Here is a 17076-nt window from a genome sequence, read left to right as displayed (position 1 = left end):
CATCATTTTAATGACAGTGTGTCTCGGTTATGAGATGGGGAGTAGCCACAATGTCCTAAGTGTGTGCCAGGGGCCCACCTGTCTTTCACTGACGCAGGTGGTGTACTGTCTGTTACCACGCGGGCAGAAGCAGTGTGCGGTAGAAGAGGTTTAGAGGGTTAGGGAAGGTAGGTATCGCACCCTATGTGGAGGTTGGAGAGGGCTGAGACAGGCTCTGAGTGTTCTCTGTGCTCAGTAGCAGCAGGGCTCTTGCTTCCTTGCACAGGGGGAGCTCACCGAGCTCCCTCAGCTGGACACTGTCCCCATGCGGACTACTCTTCGCAGGATCAAGAGCTAATGGCATAGCGCTGTCCCTAACCCAGCACCTCACTTCCAGAAGTCCCACCCCTGTAAGCCCCATCGGGGCCCTGAGGGAAGAGTAAGATGTCTTCATGTGAAATGGTGGGGAAGACGTGGTGACACAGGGAAAAGCTTTAAAAAAGGGCAAAAAAATCCTCCAAAATCATGGCTGCTGCTTCTTAGCTCGAAATTCTTTCATAGTCCCTACTTCCTACAGAATTTAGTTCAAACTCCCTATGAGAACTTCCTGTAGCTTCACAAATCTTACCCTGACCTACTTTTCCAGCCTTGCCATTCATTCTCACTGATAACCCTCAATTTCCAGGCATGAATATGCCCAGGTCCAGTCAGCCACATGCTTTTCTACAGGGAGGCAATAAAGTGGAGTGGTTAAGGGTGCAGGGTCTGAGGTCAGACCAAAAAGCAATACAAGTCTTCCCTTCTGTTTGTGCAATCTTAGGTAAGTTACTTAACCTCTCTAAGCCTCAGTTTCTTCCTCTGTATAATGGGTTTCTCAAAGGATTGTTAAGAACATTAAACACGATAGCACATATAAGCTTCCATTCCTGGCAGATCATAATGCCTTTATATGCACATCTCCTAATCATACCTTTACCGATGCCTAACTTATGGGTGAGAAAAGCATGACTTAAATATTAGTAAAATACTTTCCCAAGGCGAGGTCTCTCATCATGGAAGTCTGTCTCCAAAGCCTATTAAGCACTAGTTTTCTAAGAAGAATGTCAACAAACATTTGTAAAATGAGTGCATGAATTCATGCATTATTTCTCCTATGTACAAAGAGAACCCAAATATATTTAGCTACAAGTTTTTTAAAAACTTAAATGGTTTGTTTTACTAGATTGAAGGAGCCCCTTTAGAAAAGTGACCATTTAAAAACGCACTTTCCTAAGGCCAAGAAAGATCCCAGTAGGTGCTCAATCAATGACATTAAAGGAGGAGTGACTGACTGAAGCTGACGTTTGTGACAAGGAGAACGGAGTGCTTCTGGCCAAATGACTGTTTCCTTGTCAGTGTGAACCTCTGACAGCCTCGTCTGGCCGGCGGCTCCTGCAGCGTGAGCCCCACCCGCCAGGCAGGATGCACGAGTTTCACCGCGTCGCTGACTGGAGATGAAGCTGTTTCCATGGCACCTGGGCATCCTGAGGCTCCTCCTAACGGGAGTGCCTTACATGGTGATGGCAGGACGTGCTGCCAGCAAAACCACCCTGTTCTTTCAAGGGAAGCCGCCCGCTAGCCTCCCAGCTGAGGCTTCACGAAAAGAGGGAAGTAAGATGTCACAAGGCCAGCCTGTCAATTAAGCTGTAACCCAGTTTTGTTTGTATTCAAAGAGCAATCGTTTATCTAGGGGACCTCGGGGGCTCCTGCCCCACATCTCCAGGCTCCCTCGCTGACTTCACCATTCCACCCTCACTGCATCTCCTTGTCCCAAAGACGGTGAGCGGGGAATGAGGTGGGTCACCAGGTGAGATGAAGTTCCTGCTTTTCCTTGAGCGGAATCGATTCCTGTCTTCCCACTGCCACAGCTAATGGAGCGCTAGGTGCGCTGGAGGCAAATAGGCAGCACAGAAATGGCTCTGTTTTCCCCAAAAGAGATACCAAAGTGGTGGGCCTGGGTGCAGCTCGGCTTGGGTTCCACAGGAGGGCGGGGCTGTGCAAAGGGTGACCTTTAACAGGGAGACTTTCTGCTTCGGTACCTTGTGAAACAAATAGTTTCCTGAAAACAACAGTCCACTGCCCAACCTCCCACTAATGTGAGTAGGGAGCTAATTTCCGGGCTCCCTCTCCCCGTTTGGCCACCAGAGCTGGTTCCACAGGCCCTCCTGCTCCTGGAAGCGGCTCCCCCCCAGAACAGCAGGAGGGACTGTGGCTGGGCCCCCGCAGAGAACCCTGAGGGTAAGGAGGCAGATCGCTTAGCAAGGAGGCTGCAGTGAAGGGACAGCAAGATTTGACAGGGGGTTTCAACCTTCTTAGCGCACCCCTGCGCCTTCCTGCGGGCCAGAGCCGCCGCCTCCACCTCCCTCCTAACTTGTTAAGAAACCACTGCAAGGTTCAGAGGCTCTGAGGTCTCAGCTGTCACGCTCAGTGAACTGGGACATGCCACCTCTGCTGGCACTTTTCATGTGCGACCAGAGAGACCCTCTTTTGCTAACAGGTGACTTTATCATAATATTCCATTAGAGAGCCATGACTGCCTCCGACTGTCTGTCCCAGATGACGAATCTTTAATTTGCTTTCATTCTTTACGGAAAGACTGAGGAACCTCCAGCGAGGAACAGAAGTTATCAGGAGGCCCTCCTCAATTCAGGCGCCGACCTGGTTGATGCTGCTGAATTGACTTGAGGGCCCTACCTGGAAGGGATTATTTTTCCAAGGAGACGAATAGGACAGAATCCCTCTCCCTTTCTAGGATGAGAAAGGAGAAGGCCACCATGGCTTTCAGCTCTCAGGAAATTAACTTATAAAGGAGGTTGTGTGCGACGCTGCCGGATGTCATTAAGAAGTAGCAAGGCCACATGCTCAAACTTATAACCCAGCGCACGAAGAAAATGCTTGACTCGCTCTGCATAGTGGTGGGATGTGGTATTGCCAAAAAGGTAATTTGAAAAGAATCCCCAAGAACTTGGTCAACTGTCTTTTAAGTCACCACCCATTTCGATACTTAGGATATGGAATGCTGATTCAGCCACCGAGTAATTTCAAGTAAGACTTTATGGTCTTGAAAAGAAGAGGTGGCTCTATTTCCATGGTAATCCCACCCCCATGAAGCACACAGTAGGTACTCCGTAAAGACAGCCCGAGCAATGGTTGTTCTGTGATTCAGCAATCGAGTGCTTAGCTTCATGTGTAGGCTTTATATCAGGAGCTAAAGATATAAGGACACAGCCCCTGACCTTAAAACCTAGTGGTCATGGGGATAAATAAACAAGTTGTCTCATCTCAGTGGATGGTCACTTCATCCCCTCAGTAGCTCAGGTCCAAACCCCGGAGCCACCCTCTTTCTCTCACACACCATATCCAATCCGTCAACAAATCGCCATGCCTCTGCCTTCACGAGATCCCCAGAACTTGACCGCGTGCACCGCACCTCTGCTGCCCCCGCTCGGGGCCAAACCACCAGCACCTCCTGGATTACTGCAGCAGCTCCCTAACCAGTCTTCCCGCTTCTGCCTCCTACCCTGTCACCTATCCTCAGCATAAGAGCCAGCATGCTCCTTTGAAAAAGAAATAGGATTATATCATGCTATTCCTTGGCTCAAAACCCCCAGTAGCTCCCCATGTCTCAGTGTAGTCCTTGCACTGGTTATGTGGCCCCTTATAATCTAGTCCTGATACTTGTTTAATCATCTAGGACTCTCCTCTGTGCTCACTCAGCTCCAGCCGTAGTGGCCTCCCTCCACTCTTGGAACAATCCAGACATGCTCCTCCTTCAAGGATTTTGCACTGGCTGTTCCCTCTGCTTGGAATGCTCTTCCCCTAGGTGTGTTGTTATCTCTTGCCACATTTCAAATATTTCAACTCCACTATTCCCAGCCCATCCTCAGCATCCCAATTTCCCTTATGCTGCTCTATTTTCTAATAGTTCACATATCATCCTCTAAAGTACATAGTTTGCTCACCAGTTAAGTTATTGTCTATCTACTCCAGCGATTTTTAACCTGTTTTGCCGCAAGAATTTTTTAAAGAGGCAACGCCTGACTAGTCAGGGGCACTGACCTCTTTTCCCTTACACTGTCAAATAAGAAAATGACAACAACCAACACAACAATAGTCATCTGGTGTGAATGAATCAGAATTATACCTTTTCTTTTTTTTAAGATAGGCAAAAAATACAGTATGTGCCACAGAATTTTAGTAATTAGTTCACATGTGCCATGAAACGAAAAAGGTTGAAAATCATTGATCTACTCCTACTAAAAAGTAAGTTCCAAGAAAACAGAGATTTTAATTTTTAATTTTTTGTTCTGTTTTGTTATTGTGCCTAGCATCTATCTAATGAATGACTAATTAAATAATGATGACTACACACTGTGGAAAATGCTACAATGGAGTCATGTCTAAATATTATACCTGATTAGCATGCTTGAGTAAAGGATCACTATCTATCTTACGAAGGATTTCATGCGGACATTCCAAAATATTCATACAGGTTCTCATCTGATTCAATGAACACTCATTTACTAGCTTAATATGCCCAAATGTTTGAAGTAAACCTCCATAGAGGTTGTAGTCTGATGGATAAACAGAGCTCCTGTCTGGACATTATAAGCGAGAAAGTACATTAGCACATTCATTTCTTTTAAGAGCGGACTGCCCAGCAAGACTGCCCTGGTCTCCTCTAGACCTGCATGCAAGCCTGCTGCTTTCACGGCCAGGAAGAGTCTGGTTGTGCCAGTGATCAGCTGAATCCCTTTCAGTCATGACCCCACTCCCCATATCCTTCTTTTAATTAAAAATGGTTGGCAAATTTCATAGTCACTTATCGCAGTTTGCAGAATGATAAATTGAAGTGGGACTCAGCAGAGCAGACTGTTGAAAATGAACACAAGGTTGTTGGTGTACTGTGGTTTCAACATAAGGAACAGAGATGAATTAATCACATGCCTGAGCATGTGAAAGTAACCAGGTGGGCCATTCTAGTAATAACATGAGAAAAATACTGCCGCCGCAGAACCTTTTGGAATGACCAGGCATAATCAAATTCCGAGTAAGTCCACCAGTGGTCTGCTCTTGGTTTGAGCTGATAACATAAAAATTAAGTCAGGCAATACCTCTAAAAAAACATCTGCAAGTTAGTTGCCCACTGGACAGATTTTTTGAAAAAGACTCAGAGCAATAATTTTATGTTAAACTTACAAGGCAAGTACTTTCAGAATTTGATTTAGGGCCCAGGCCTTTGTGGTTCAGGTGGTTGGAGCTCATCCCATACACCAAAAGGTGGTGCGTTAGATTCCCAGTCAGGGCACATACCCAGGTTTCGGGTTCGGTCCCCAGTAGGGGCTCGTAGGAGAGGCAACCTTTCCATGTTACTCTCTCACACTGATGTTTCTCTCTCTCTCTCTAAAATAAATTTTAAAATGTTTAAAAAAATTTTATTTGGGGCCCTTCTATTCTCCGAGATCCAGAGTAAATCCTTCGATATTGACCCGTATAACTACATGACTCTTACATCAGTACTCTGAGGCTACACACATGAAGGAGGAATAAAAGAGTGAATTCCAAGACCAACTTCTTTTATGAAAATACGTGACATCTGAAAGCTGTCCATGTGCGACAGGGGAGGAAGACCCAGTATCTGCCCACTGCTCCCGGAAACCGGCGGGGGCCCCATCTCACCTAGGTAGTTGTCATCCTCGGGTCTCCCTGAGAAACTGTGCTGCTGCACATCGATACTGGTAGCACCAGCCGGAATTCGGACCACGAGATTATAACCTGGAAAGAATTTAGCAGAAATTCAGTATCCCATAGCATGGTTCAGTTTCTCTAAGCCTGGAATAAAATATGGGCAACAAAGGAATATAACATAACTCTCACTTATTAGGTGAGATGGGTAATGTACCTTAACAAGACTGATGTTACACTTGACATTATTACTTTTTACACATCACATTTGGTGAACAATTTTTTAACTTTGGCCACTTTCCTTCTCGAGGTTGTTGGGAACAGATCTTACCATAATGTGCTACATTAAATGTTCCTGCCACTGTCCTGCATGAAGAATTATCGCCACCGCACACCCCACACTTATCTCTCCGGGCTTTTGAGTTTAAAACATGATCACATCCAGCTTGCTTTTAAAAAGAAAACATTTGAAATAAATGGCAATTATTATACAGATTATAAAACAAGTAATGTTTCTTTGCATACTGTATATTCAAAATGACAACAATATTAAGTCTCTTTAAAGTCACAAGGGTTGAGAACTCAAACTCGCTATGGAAAATGTGGTCCTTGGACCAGCAGCCCCAGCACCCCAAGGCTGTCAGAAATGCAGATTCTCGAGCCCCACACAGATCTACTGACTTGGTAAATTTTCTGGCATGTTAACAAGCTCCTTAGGTGTTGCATCTACAGATTAAAGTATGAGATGTGCTCAGCCACAAGTAAATTGAGTAAATGAAAAAAATCACTTGGGATTGGAAAAAAGGAGCTGTGGGGACTGTCTACAATTAAAGAGCTCACATCCCATCTTAAGTGAGCAGCCGCTGCCCACTCCAGGTGACCGCCGCCACGAAGGAAACAGAAGCCCAGTGTTGACATTTCCTAATTTTCCAAGACAAGCTGGAAAATGATTTGTATTTGATGTGAAATCGCCCCCTTTTAAATACTGACTATGAATGGGGGACAGCGAAGGCTGCAGACCACCAGTTTGAGGCCTGAGGCTCCAGAGGGCCTCCCGAATTTCTTTACGTCTTATTGCCAAGCAGCAGTGTAGACTGAGGTCTGAGGACACCAGTAGCAACCTCAAGGCCGGGGGACAGAGTTCACAGTCTTGTCCATTTGGTTCCTTTGGATGAACCAGCCTTCGAGGAGAAACTCAAGCACTGCTATAAAATAAACTGATGAGGAAGAACTCTGCTTGGTCAGCCGTGAGCTGGGAGTGGGTGACTCTCAGGAGCGCTTTCAATCAGACCCTCCGGGTTAGGAACTCCACTCTGCAGTGGACCACGTGCAAGGAACACACAGATGAACGTGCAAGGAACAAACAGATCATCGCACAGCCTTGCTGGGCTAGGAATGATTTCTGACTGGTGAGCACAGTGAAATGGTATCTAGCCCTTGAGAAATCACTGTTCCAACGCTTTATCATCGGCCAGAAGTGTCCTGATTTCCCTTCAAAGTGTGACTAACAGGTATGTCTCAGGTAGAAGCCATCTGGCTTAAAATCGGGAAGAGGAATCTGAGCGAGGCCAGCTCTTCCTCCTGAGATCATTCTGGAGCAGAGCTATTCCATCTAGAAACTGCTGTCAGGAAACATCTGGGTTTAACCTTAAGCACTGAGGTATAATAAAGGAGTGTGTGGGAAAATCGTTGCAATAAATCTTCACAGGGAGGCTTTGTGCGGATCGCCAGAGAGGCTGAGAATATCAAGAAAAATCCAGGGCAGCGGTTCTCAAACTTTGGCATGCATCAGGATCAGGGGGTGCTGACGGAGCTCTGGGGACCCCACTCTGTGCCTAGGGACAGTGCATAGGTATTAGCAGCTGCGACCCCGAGAGCCACAAACCACAGCTTGGCAGCAAGACGACACAATGCGGAAAACACCACTGGGGACTTACCCGGCAGAGGCCTTGGACACAGATGTCACTGGTGTCCTGGCCGCACGGGGTCCCATCCACCACTTTGTCTCGGAGCTGATAGTAGACCGTGCTCCCTACCACCCTGCAGAACAACTTGCACCGGTCCTTCAACAAAACTGGAGAGGAGACACAATGAATGCGGGGCGACTGTGAGGGTGTCGCCTGGCCCGCACAGCCCTGCCGGGCCTGGCACCGCCCGCAGCACTTACTTCCACTGTACTTGGGCACCCAGCGCACACTGGGAAGCAGGCCGTTGATGTTAAAATGCTTCCCGTCGTACTGGGCGCACTGCTCCTCTCGGAAGTCCCGCTTCTGCGCGAGGCACGGCTCCGTGTTGCAGGACCTGAACTTCATCCTGCGCCCTGTACAGTACTTGCCGCCGTTTTTTGGCCTGAGCAAAGGGAGAGAACACACACGATATTATAATGTATTTCTCCCACATCACGCTCTTACCTGTGACTTCCTGTCTTCCAGGGAAGTAAATTTGAAGTGGCCGGTGACAAAGAATAGGGCAAGGGCCGTGAAAGCTGGGTTTGCATTCTGCCTTCAACACCATGAACTGTCTAAGCTTAAGCAAGTTACGTAACCTCGAGCCTCAGTCCTTCCCATCTGTAAAATGGGAAGGTGCTATTTGATAAAGATGTTTTGAGGATAAAGTATGAGAGTGTATACCTTAGGGTATGAAATACAAAGCCTGGAATCTATTAGGCCATTTTCCCTCCTCTTTCTCCCAAATAGTCACAGTCATTTGATTTCAAAAAGGTAGGAGGCGACAGGTACAGGTGAGTAGTTAAAAGAGCTCCCTGTCTACCTTTCCCACCAGCATTCTCCCGGGGAACCATCCTAGACCTTTGCATGTCGCTTCCATTCATTCTCTCCCTTCTTTCTTCCCACCAATCACCATTGTATTTGTTTGTTTTACAAATAAGATGGAATAAAGAGAATGAATGCGCCTGTATTCCCACTAACGTAACAGGAGAAGCAGGAGAAAGCACACTGGCTTCATTACCTCTTGTGTGACAAGAGTATGGAGTATGTCTTACAAAGCGTCACAGTGCAGATTTCATCTCCGCATGCAAGCCGTGCATGTATTTTCCAGATGTGACCCGGGGAGTAAATTATACAACACATCTCCCAGCAGTCAACAGCTTGCCAAATTCATCATGGAAACGGGAAGATCACAGCGTCACAGGAAGTCTGGCTCACCCACCCAGGGCTGGAGCAGCTCAGGTTTCACGCCACCCTAGGACACCTCTCAAACCTCTCCACCTTTCTTCTTCAGAATGCATCTTTCAGAGTGATTTGGACCATAAGAAGTGCTGCTTGTTTTGTTTTGTTAAACCAGGCCCTGGGGGAATGGGAAATGGACCCAAGCTCATATAATACAAAACGAGAGGCAGCCCAGAGGAGCAGTTAAGAGTTGGCCCTGGGTTCCACTCTTGGCCCTGTCTTCACTGTGCAACCTTAGACAAAGTTCTTAAGTCTCCCTGCACTTGCCTCTCGTTTGTAAAATAAGCGCACACAGCAGATGCCTAAAGTGCTAACTACTGTCTTACATGTGCGCACTCCCAGTCTAACCTGATCCAGTTCAGCAGTTTGCTTGTTTTGAGTACAAATCTGACCTACAACATGGTTTGCATTGTGAGGCAGGACTGCAGAGTGGCCTTGTCTCAGGAAGGGCCACTTGGCCGTGACACTGCCATAAATTTGTTCCCTCTGTCGAAGATTTGTAGAGTAAGGTAAGAGTGTGGGCTTTGCAGTTACAGCTGGGCACGTCTGGGTAAGCTCCCTGGCCTCTCCGAGCTCTGTCCTGCAGATGTAAAGCTTGTTATGAATCTGCGTCTGGTAAATACTTATCATGAGGAAGGCTGCATCTCGGGATGCAGCATCTGTCTGTCTTCCCAGTAAACGCAGCTAAGCCCATGAGCTTTATATCTGCATAGTGCACTTGACTAGCCAAAACTCGTGCATGTTTTGCCCAAGAGAAAGGCAGAGGTACTTTTATACCATACAAGAGGAGGTTCAGAGAAGTTATGTACTTTGCCCAAGATCACACAGCTCATAAAAGAGCAGAGACAGAAGTCAAGTCACATTTCCCAGGTTCTTTCTCTGTGCTCTTTCTGCTACATTACAAGGAGCTATGGTCCAGAATCTTTTATTTTTCTCTTTTGGTGCCATTTAGAGATACAGTCTTGGTTTCCTGGATACCAAGCTCTTCTCTCAGTACGAAGGCACCCCAGTATCATACATAAAATACCAGGTTATACATGAATAATAGATCAGGCCCACATAGCTGTTCAGGTGCTGCAAGGAAGATCCCCTTCAACTTTTCCTCAACGTGCAATGATCTTTGTGAATCTTTTTAAATGTCCAAACTAACTATGGTGGATTGATCATTTATTTGTTGCCTGAAAGTAATTCACATTTCTTTCTCTTTGAAAATAAAATTTTTAAAAAGTTGATTTTTCTGGTTCTGTTACCTAATGAGTCTTAGCTGGCTCTTGCAATTGACCGAATGCAATAGTTCTTTGGGCTGCAAATAGTTAATACTTGTAAGTGGCTTCCTTGCTGGCAAATAACACTTAGTGATTTATTTTTGTGACATTTTACATGAACAACACATAGAAAACACTCTATGTGAGAGGCCATATTTCTCAGGTTATAAAGATGGACCCTAAAAACTGAGGGTTTGAATCCCAGCCCTGCCTCTTAATAACAGTGCAATTTTAGGCAAGTTGTTTCACCTCTCTAAGCCTGTTCCCTGATCTGATCTGTAACAGGGAGATGATGCTAATGTCTACTTCACAGGGCTGAGTGATGGTTGACTGGGCGAATACCTTCAAAGCACTTGCCACACAGGCCCACCACACAGTAAATGTTGAGCTATTACAAGGGTCCACAAACTATAGCGTGTGGGCCAAAATTTGGCTTACTGCCTGTTTTTACATAGCCAGTGAGAAAATGTTTGTTTTTTTTACATTTTAAAAAATTTTAAATTTGAGATACATAAAAATTATGTGAAATTCAAATTTCAATGTTCATAAAATTTTATTAGAACACAGCCACACCCACTCTATACATATATATGTTTCTTACTATATTAGCAAGGTTGTATAGTTGGAACAGAGATCCTATGACCCTCAAAGTCTAAAATACTTATGAAATGTTTTACAGAGAAAGATTCGTGTATGAAGGTTTGCTGACGCATGGACATGCTGTGAGGTAGGCAGTGGCCTTCTTGTCTCTGAAGCTTTTTTAGAACTGGGCTCAGAAATGTTAAATATTCTGGCAACGTCACATGCCAATTAAGTGATGCGCTGGCTGAGACCAACACGCCTCCCTGACCTTTCATCGTGATCTGGCCTCTCTGCTATGCTGCCTCTTTTGAAACAGGACTCTCTTTATATCAAAACTCGTTTTTTGATCTTATTTGCTTTTCATATAAAGGCAGATGATATTTGATTAACAAACATAAATTTGCCCCTTTGAAATATATGGTTTATGTTACATCCTAGCCAATGCGACCTCTGCCTGATTTGCATGTACTGTGTAATGGGGAAGACTTTAGCCAACTTACCTTACCTTTCAGCATGGAAAATTTTCATTTTATACTTTGGTAATTTAGCTGGGTAGGCGTATTTTTTCCATGTAGGAAAATACTGAAAATTATAGGAAATGCAACTTGAAAAAATATTAACCACATTTTCCAACTATTAAGATCCTTTAAAAATATTGCATGTCAAATAGGGATGGAAAGGACTTAAGGAAATTGCTAGATTAATTACTATGAAAGGAACTACAGTCAGCACAGCCAAGCTGAATCTTTCTTTCAAGCACATATTACACAACCAGGCCTATTCATACGTACAAAGAAAATTTGCAATGCTGCATGGCCCAGGATGAAGGAATTTTGCAGATCATCACAGGTGCATTCCACTATCAAGGAAAGCCAACCTTTAGTCTGCAGGTGGGTTTAGGCAGAAATCTTAACTTCTGTGCTTAATTACAAAGAGTTAGGGCAGGCAGTTTAGGGTCAGCACAAGGAAGACATTTCTAGTGATGCAATAAGCAGCCCCAGAAGGTAGTGTATCTCCCTAAGTGTGGAGGGTTTTAAGGAGGAGTCAAATGGCCAACTGCAGAGGATGCTGAAAAGCTATTCAGGGATTAAATGGGATGAGCCAGGAAGCTGTTCTAGTCATCACTGATGGTCTTGCCAAATGGGGCAGTCTATGGGACTGGGTATTAATTCATTAGTTACAGGCTCTCCCACAGTAGCTAATTCTGGACATTTTGAAGTAAGGTCATCCAACTCTACCTTAAAAGAACTTGGCTGCAAATTTTTTTACAGCCAAATGAAAGACTGGTTTTCTTAGATGAAATAGACATACATGTCTAATCTCTTTTTTATGTCAGATCTCATCAGAAGTTGCTTAGGTGGAAGCCTAAATAAGAAATATCCAGTTCACAATCTTGTCTTTTCTTAAATCTATGAGTTTATCATTATTTTTAATTTAACCTACCTCCTAATTTAAAAGAGAAATAGAAGCACTAGAAGAGGGAAATCCTTTGCCTTTCCTGAAGAACTGTCTGATTTTTTATTTTGATGGACTGCAACAGCTCTATAAACCATTTCTTCCAGTCACCAGGAAGCTCAGGGCCAAATTCAGAGCACAAAATAACAAGTCGGGGCCCACTGGCTGGTGATGCATCTTCTATTTCCATTGCTGGTCTTGTTCTGATAGCCTAAGTTAGGATTTGCTGGTTCTGATTTAAATGTTTATCCTACTACATATTTCTCATTGATTGGGTGACCATATAATTAATTGTCCAACCTAGGGCACTTTGAGAAAAAGAAAAAGGAGAGATTAAACTTCTCTAGGACAACAAATTGAAACTGGAACCAGAACAAATGCTCATTTTACCTGTGGGACATGGGTCAAAAATGGGATTAAGTAAACTAAATAAAGCTTTTAAAGACAGAATATTAGAGCCCCATTGTCATGATGGCAAACCTGTAGCACTATATACAAATTGAGACCAAAATCTTTGACTAAAATTAAAAGCACAAGGCTTATATAGTTTGCTCATGGGCGTGTCAGACCTATGTGCATAGCAAGGCCACTGTTCTTTTTTTCAGCTTTTACACTCTCAAGGAAAAAGCTAAAAATACAGCATAATGTGCCTGGATGCTAAATAAATGCATTCTTGAATCACATGGATAGTGTGAAAAAACAAAAACAATCCAGTGTTCTCAACAGAAACAATCTTGAATTTTGAAGATGGAGCTCAACTTTAAACTCTCAGGGCTCCATGAACTGAGGAAAGGCGGGCTGCCAGGAGGGGGACCGTCCCCCTCAAACTGAGAACCAGGACCGCAGCCACTTCCACGGTCTATATAATGAACCACCTGCTCTGCCAATTTCTCTGAACAAGCTTTTAAACTGAGGTTTGGGTCTGATTTGCCTTTTCTGTGTCCCCTCCTCTCATCAAACTGACTTGCTGGTGCCACTGGACCTTGGTTTTCAGAGACAGTCTCCTTCCTCAGTCACAGGCATCTGGATGCAGTGGGTCAGTGCGGACACTTGGCTAGGTGGACTGCACCACTGTAAAGCCTCTCGCAGCAAACAGCCAGAGCAAGGGCCTCTAACTGACGTCTTCAGTGATTGGGCCCTAACTTCTGAATGTGAGGATCCTCACTTCTCTTTGAAGCTCAAGATCCTTTCCCGCTGAGATCTTCAGGCGGGGTGACTTTCTTTGTCTGGCCTGTTCCCATTAGGGATGATTTATCTCTCTTCACTTTCCACAGCACTTCTAAAACTACCCTAATACTTAAAAAAAAAGAAAAAAGACCAAACACTTCTTTCAAATACAATATTCTTGAGTCAAAATTTCAAAGGGCCTACTATTTGCAATACCCACACCCTCATGATAATATAACTTACTATAATAATTTGGTTCAATGTAACCACCCAATAGTTTTTAATTTTTAAAAAATTCTTATTTGCTGTTAGCTTTAAATGTTTTATTTTAAGGTTTCAACAATGCAAATAGCTAAGATATATATTTGACTTTCAAAAAGCAATTTGTAGAACACTATAGTGTGATCTTTGTTTTGTATAATATTTATTTCATACAATACATATTACACTTACACTTACAATCTTTTTTGAAAGTCCAAAAGAAGACAAATAAAATTGGTTTTTGGCAGTTATTTCTTGTGGGGATAATTGGGGATTAGAAATAACAACGATAGGAATTTTTTATATCATATTCTTTTGTACCTGGAAGCATGTACTATTTTATACTATTATTTAAAAACGAATACTAAATCTAGGCAAATCGAATGTTTATTAGCTTACATACATAGCTGCAGTGTTAGTTTTATAAACCAGAGTCTATATTTTACAGCTCTATAGTTGTCTTCTATAGAGACTAGTAATGGACGTCTACTAAATGCTGGGCTGTGAACAAAAATATATTAAATTACTTATCATCTGTGATTTGTGCTAGAGTATTTATTTAGAACAAGACTTAGAACAGCGACCTACAGCTATGTTCTCCTTTAGTTCACACAACTCAGATTTTTCTTATAAAAAATTTGGAAGCTTTGTCAGTAGCAGGCCCTTTTCCTACCTACGAACAATCCATCAGCACTTAGTGTCCACCACTCTGCAATACAACCCTGTTGTCCTGAACCAGCCCACTCTGCTCCTTTACCTGCTTACCTCTCTACAACCCGCCTGCTATCCTTAATGCAGGCTGGTAAAGCTAAAAGAGTACTGCTGGGCGAAATCATTTCACACCACCCCAAAGCAGCTGATCCTGTAAAAATGGTTGTGGCTTTATACATCTCAAAACTCTCCCTAATCTGCGAAGACTTCTTGGGGTCCCCACCTATGTAGGGTCAGTGGCAATAATATCATGTATTATTTTCTGTTCCTTTAAATTTGATATATCTTATAGCCACACAAAATTGGATGTCGTTCCTCATAATGAGAGCAATTTCTAAAGCCTGCTTGTAAACAGCCTCCCCAGCAAGCGCAGGTCTACCATGATAGGTGCTGAGAAAACCCCACTGACTATGTGACCATGCAAGTCCTCACAGGGTTAGGCTGGTCACATAGTGAGAATCATCCTGAAGAGCAGGACACTCCCAATCTGTAAACTGTCAGGCTGTCTCACCTGCGAAACAACAAGATTGATTCAAAAAGTAATTCCTGGCTTGGGGTTCCTGGTCCCTTCGGATCCGCCAGTGCTGCCTTGGGGGTCTGTGTACCCCTTCCAGCATTTCAAAAGCTAACAGAAGAGGGTGCGTTTATCTATAATCTGGACAGAAAGGATCAATTTCTTTGTTTCCTCACAAAAAATGAATCTGTTCCCTTTATTAGCATGCTATCCCAAGCTCGGGGGGAGGGGGGGGCAGTGAGACATGCCTGACTGTCAACAATGTTAAACAGGCCAATCAACACAAAAGCATCGACTGTTCAGTAGACAAAACTTTTAAAAATAAAGGATCATTGGAGAAAAATAATAAGACAGCAGGGAAGTGGCCAGGGACAGCGCTTGGACACGAGGACTTTTGGTGGTCCTAGGAGTTCCACCCACTCTCTTAATTTGGAAAGAGCTCTTTACCTGCCTCCAGCTAAATGACCCTCTGTAGGCATCTGTCACTCCTGCTGTCCCAGGAATGGTGGTGGCGCGTCCTCGGACTTACTCTGGTCTGTTGCACTCCCGGACAGCGATTCTGATGCCCCCTCCACACGTCCTAGAGCAGGTTCCGAAGTGAGTCCAACTTCCCCAGGATCCATCGGTCACGGGGGCCTCCATTTCTTTGGGAACACAAAATCCAAACTTGCAGTGCTGTATTTAATAAGGGAACAACGAGGGAGAGCTGGGTGCTTGCGACATTGTAGGACCCACTGTCCTTTCAAATACGCCCTGTTCCGACTGTTTCCCAAGCGCCCTGCAATTTCACCAGCTAGCGAATAGTGGGAACTGCGGGGGTTTTAACCTCAATCTTCGTGAGTTTAGGCTGTGTCTTCATCTGCAATGTGCCCGAACAACACTGGCCCGTGAGGGGTCGGCCCCAGGCTGTCAGGGTGCCAGCTTCCAGGGGCTCCGCTAGTCTACCTGGAGGAGCCAGGAGTGGAAAGGGGCAGACGGCTGCAGGCAGGGCCACAATGAGTCACAGGATTTGTGTAGCAAATCTCCATTAGCAAGGCCCAGAGATGTTGCGAGCCTGCTAAAACACAATGCTTTACTGCTTCCCATGGCTTTGAACACCCAATTCTAATTAAACAGGAAAGAGAGAAATCTAGTTACAGGATTCCTATATACTCACTCCACCAAGGCACACGGACACACTAAAGCAAAACGGACACATTACCGAGAGCCCTAAACTTTACTGCTTTTTTTACTAATGGTTTCACATTCTCCAGCCTGGAGCAGGAGGAAGGCCATGATGTTTACCAAAAAACAAAAACTAAAAGTCCTCAGCAGGACTAGGGAGCCAAGAAGCCCAGTTCAGCCCTCTGCCATTGTTGGGTGAGGCCCCGACACAAAGCCGAGGTCACCGAGCAGGGCACAAAGGAAGAGTGGCAGCCGTGGCGGCAGGAGGGGGAGACCCCGCGGCTCACTCAGCTCTCCGAGCAGAGATAGTGGCCGGGCTGTGATGTATCCACAGGGGGACACAGGGTGAGCCACGAAGGCTGAGGGGGCTGGGGCCTATTCGGGGAAAGCGGGCAAAACAGAGGCCGGTGAAGGTCCTACTCTGAATGGCCGGCCCCAGGAAAGACTTGGGGAACCATTATTTAAAGAGTGCAATGAAACTTTCTCTATTCTGCTGTGACTTCTCCCTTCTAAGTAGCCTTTTCGAGCATCTGAGGACACGTCACTTCCCCTGGGCTGTTTGGCTGAGGCTTAAAAGGTTCTGTGTCCAAAGAATCCTGGGCAACTCCACACCCACGAAATGCGGGCAGAAGCAGAGGCGCCACCTCACTCCCTGAAAGCACTTTCTATTCGTCTCTACGGCGTTCGTGGACTTTTCTGGGAGCACATGCGCGTGGAGGTAATGAGAGCAGCAGCTCGGTCCAGGCTCTAGGGCACCACGACCCAAGAAGAATGCAACTTGAGTCACATATTTAAACAAGTCTAAAAATTTCCAGCCTGGCCGGGCCTGGCTCAGCGGTTGAGCATCAACCTAGGATCCAGGCGATCGGGGTTCGATTCCCGGTCAGGGCACATGCCCGGGTTGCGGGCAGCAGCCAATCACTGACTCTCTCATCATGGATGTTTCTATCTGTCTCTCTCCCTCTCCTTTCCTCTCTCTGAAATCAATAAAGACATATTTTTAAAAAAAAATTTCTAGAAGCTACATTAAAACAAGTAAAAAGAAAATTGAAATTAATTTTATTAT

The 17076-nt window shown here is 44.9% G+C and overlaps 1 protein-coding gene across 4 annotated transcripts in view; it reads right to left on the bottom strand.

The window, feature by feature from the left end:
• The window catches only part of ADAMTS9 (ADAM metallopeptidase with thrombospondin type 1 motif 9), a gene marked incomplete at its 5' end in the record, with an annotated part of 155750 nt that overhangs the window by 95197 nt on the left and 43477 nt on the right, over positions 1 to 17076 (bottom strand). For all 4 annotated transcript variants that reach the window (XM_081159306.1, XM_081159308.1, XM_081159309.1 and 1 more), the window contains 5 exons: positions 5698 to 5793; positions 6035 to 6152; positions 7641 to 7777; positions 7871 to 8052; positions 15376 to 15521. In XM_081159306.1, the coding sequence (XP_081015432.1) occupies positions 5698 to 5793; positions 6035 to 6152; positions 7641 to 7777; positions 7871 to 8052; positions 15376 to 15521 (679 nt within the window). The remainder of the gene's footprint in view (positions 1 to 5697; positions 5794 to 6034; positions 6153 to 7640; positions 7778 to 7870; positions 8053 to 15375; positions 15522 to 17076) is intronic.

Source organism: Miniopterus schreibersii (genome assembly GCF_964146895.1).
Source record: "Miniopterus schreibersii genome assembly, chromosome: 15".
NCBI classification, from domain to species: Eukaryota; Metazoa; Chordata; class Mammalia; order Chiroptera; family Miniopteridae; genus Miniopterus; species Miniopterus schreibersii.
This window is presented reverse-complemented; position numbering and strand designations above follow the sequence as displayed.